Source organism: Brassica oleracea, chromosome C3 (genome assembly GCF_000695525.1).
Source record: "Brassica oleracea var. oleracea cultivar TO1000 chromosome C3, BOL, whole genome shotgun sequence".
Taxonomy (NCBI): Eukaryota; Viridiplantae; Streptophyta; class Magnoliopsida; order Brassicales; family Brassicaceae; genus Brassica; species Brassica oleracea.
Genome location: NC_027750.1, coordinates 47,551,345 through 47,554,682, shown reverse-complemented (window position 1 = coordinate 47,554,682; position 3,338 = coordinate 47,551,345). Strand labels below are relative to the sequence as shown.

The following is a 3,338-nucleotide window of genomic DNA, read 5'->3' as shown; positions in this document are numbered from 1 at the left end:
CATGCTTTCAGGATCTCGTATCTTTTCGATATCATGCCTTCAGACGTTAGAGATAAGTGTGCTGGGTTTAGGGTAAGACCTAGGTTTACTTTCGGTTGAAGACTTTTGCGATGACTAATCGGCTGTTGTTTAGCCTGTTGCGATTTTAACCTGACCCCATTCCGCTTTAATGTCCGCGATATGTTCCCGGCTTAAACGACTTGTATGATAGGAATCGAGCATCTCTTCGAGGACAATTTTTAAGTCTCCCGAATGTGCTGACCAAAATTTTGGATTTCTTTTTAGCACGCTATTTTATCCTAGTAGGATGTAAGAGGATCTATCCTTAGGATGGATCTAAATGCGTTCGTTTAGGACGGCTAATGTGCTCGGCGGGGCTAGTCAACGAGCGTTTGAAATTTATAGTCGCGAACGGACTGAGAGCATGTTTTGAAGATCTAGGCGACGTCTCGTTTATTTTTATTTTCGAAAACACACTTTTAGCGATAATTTGAGTATCAAAGACCAGGGTCTCGTGTTTTGGTCGTGCGTCCGAAACATTTTTGCGAATGAGTTTCTATGATGGAATCTGTTGTTTACGGCCATGCCTTAGTCGATGTGATGAAGTTTGTTTGTCGGATAAGTTAATGTGGAGTTGATCCGTTTCGAGGTAGGATGATTTGTTGCGAGTTTCCACTTTTTAGTTTCGTACAATAATCATTTTGGTCGTCTTTGGATGTATTCCGAAAGCATAACAAGATGTTTCTCCAAAATAAGAGAGATATTAATGAATTTTATTGCCGAAAAAGTTTCAAAAATATTGAGTACAAGGCAAATATTTCAGCTATCCCTTTTGGAGAGGGGGGATAGCTGAACTCGTCCTTGGACGAGCTGCATACGTACCCTCTTCGAGGATCAAGCCATCTCGTAGTTCTGCTTTTTGTGCGAGTGTGTTTACTCGGCTATTGCGTCAATCGCGTTAGTTGCAGGATCGACGACTTTTACCTGGTTTGTTTCCTCCGGTTGGGTAGAAGCGTTGGGCTTTGAAACTTGTTGTTCTTTGGCCGTTGCTTGAGTTGACGATTCTGGATCGTCTTCTTTCGAAGCTTTTTCAGTAGACGTTTGAGTTAGCTTTGCCCGTTTGGGTTTCACCATCTAGACGGTCGTGATTTGCCGTGGTTTGTGTTCGGCCAGGAAGCAGCATCTCGACTTTGTCTGGGATCCCCATATTGCGGCAGTTCCGCTATGATTCGGGAATTTGATGACTAAGTGATAAGTCGACGGGACTGCTTTCATGGCGTTCAGCCAAGGTGTGCCCATGATGACGTTGTAGATGGTTGGGTGGTCAACGACTGCGAAATCGACGATCTTCGTGATTTCTTTTGCCGTAATGAATAGTTTTATCGATCTGAGAGTCATAGAGGTCGTGCCCTCTAAACTGGTTAGCGGCTTGGGGGATGGTACGACTTCTCCTAGCTCGACGTTCATTCTCTTAAGAGTGTTGCGGAAGATGACGTTGACCGTGCTGCCCGTGTCGATGAGAACTCTCACGACCTCGAGATCTCTTATCACGAGATCGATCCCGAGGGGGTCGCAGTGGGGCTGATCGATCCTGCCGGCCTCTTGTTCATCGAAATTGATCACTCCTTTTGGGAAGTCGCTAGGCGCGTACCAGGTTAGCGAATTTGCGCTTATCTCAGCCTTGTGCTCATAAGCGATGATGGCAGAGATGGTATCGCTGCAGTGCTACGATCCTCCGATGATCATATTGACTATGCGGTGACTATTGTCGTTGCCCTTCTCGTCCTGCCTTCTTCCGCTCTTTTCTCCTGATTGGTTCTCTCAGAGAGACTTCTCGGTTTGAGGCGCTTTATCGTTTCTCGGAGGATAGTTTGAGTCGCAGATGAGATTTTTTACGTTAGATACTTCGGCGAGTTCTCCTGCGAGCAGCTTTGCGGCAAACCTGGCACTGAGAACCTTGCAGTTTATGGTCGAATGGCCGCAGGCCTGATGAAATTCGCAGAAGGAGTTCTCGTCGTAATTCGGATTACGGGTCCATGTATTTCCCATTGTCCGGCCTTGCTCTGGTCCAGAATTGATGGCGTAGTTATGCGCTCCCTGGGTCTCCTCTTCCCCATGATGGACGTTTTTGTTGTTATGAGGGTTTCTTCTTTTATATTTCTGATCCGACCCGGGGTCCTTCAATGAAGTTTTCTTGAGCTTCTGTTTTTGAGATAAGATTTTCGTCTCTTCTTCGATGGTTATGTAGTCCGTGGCCTTATGGAGCGCGTTTTGAATCGTACGTGGCTTATCCCAAGGTTATCCACTTCCTGAAATTTGACTTATACCAAAGCGTTTTACGGAGTCTGTCTACTGCCACTTTGTCGCTTATTCCGCTGACTCTAGCCATGACAATCTTAAATAGTTTTATTAAGTCACGGAGGGGCTCGTCCTCTCCTTGGGACATGCTCCAAAGATCGACATCGGAGGTTTCTCGGTCTATGAACATAGAGTACTGCTTGAGAAACTCCAAGGCGAGTTTGCGAAAGCTTCCAATGGAATTCCGCTTCAGGCGGGAGAACCATTCAAGCGCTGCTCCTTGGAGGTTTTCGACGAAGAGGCGGCATTCGCCGGCATCCCTTTCGCTTTCTCTGAATTTGGCTCTCCCCATCGCTGCTCCTGGGATCGGTTGTTCCATCGTAAGGTGTTTCCTTGATCTTTCTGGGGTCTGAAACCCAAGTTCCGGTGATGCGGGTTGTAAAAGGCGTTTTTTGAGATTCTTCGAGCAGCAGATCGATCTCGGGCGTGGTGCTAGTAGCGTTGTGAATCTGAGATTTCACCGCTCTGACTTCTACAGCCGTTTTCATGAGATGATCGCAAAGATCGCGGATCTGGAATTTCTCGCTAGTAGGTTTCCGATTTTGTCGGTGTTTGCCGCAAGTGTTCCGAGTCTACTCCTCGGCCAGTTCCTCCTATTACTCCCAGAAGATAGCTTCTTCTTCTTCGGTTATAGGATTGTCGAACTGGGAATCATCTTTAGCCGCATGACTCCTTGTACGACGCGGATGCACGTCTGCATCTTCGTCCGCAGGTTTGGACTGACTGCTAGAATCCACATCGACGCGCTCAATTTCTCCTTCTTCCTCGTCTTCCACGATAGGGGGAAGATCACCCGGGTTTTTCCGCGTTGGCGCAGGAGTGGTTTCGTCGGGATTTTGCCATGACATTTTCCCTTGCGTGTTGCCGGACCGGTCCAAAGGACTCGGGAAATCGAGTCTCCTTCCGTGGATTCGGGTAGTCCCACGCGGAAGGACGACACTGGTTCTTGCCGTTAGATTTTCGACCTGTTCAGCAAGAGA

The 3,338-nt window shown here is 47.4% G+C and overlaps 1 protein-coding gene across 1 annotated transcript; it reads right to left on the bottom strand.

Annotated features, from left to right (window-relative positions):
• Positions 1-1,134: 1,134 nt before the first annotated feature.
• Positions 1,135-2,677, bottom strand: LOC106330768. The gene is made up of 3 exons (XM_013769186.1): positions 2,354-2,677; positions 1,832-2,286; positions 1,135-1,717 (listed from the first exon to the last, which is right to left on the bottom strand). The coding sequence occupies exons 1-3, from the start codon at positions 2,675-2,677 to the stop codon at positions 1,135-1,137; spliced, it is 1,362 nt and encodes a 453-aa protein (XP_013624640.1).
• Between the last annotated feature and the right edge of the window lie 661 nt (positions 2,678-3,338).

Coding starts and splice junctions, on each gene's coding strand:
- LOC106330768 (XM_013769186.1), bottom strand. CDS start 2,677: ATGGAACAACCGATCCCAGGAGCAGCGATGGGGAGAGCCAAATTCAGA. Junction 2,287..2,353: donor GAATAAGCGACAAAGTGGCA/GTAGACAGACTC, acceptor CCTTGGGATAAG/CCACGTACGATTCAAAACGC. Junction 1,718..1,831: donor AAAGCGCCTCAAACCGAGAA/GTCTCTCTGAGA, acceptor GTAGCACTGCAG/CGATACCATCTCTGCCATCA.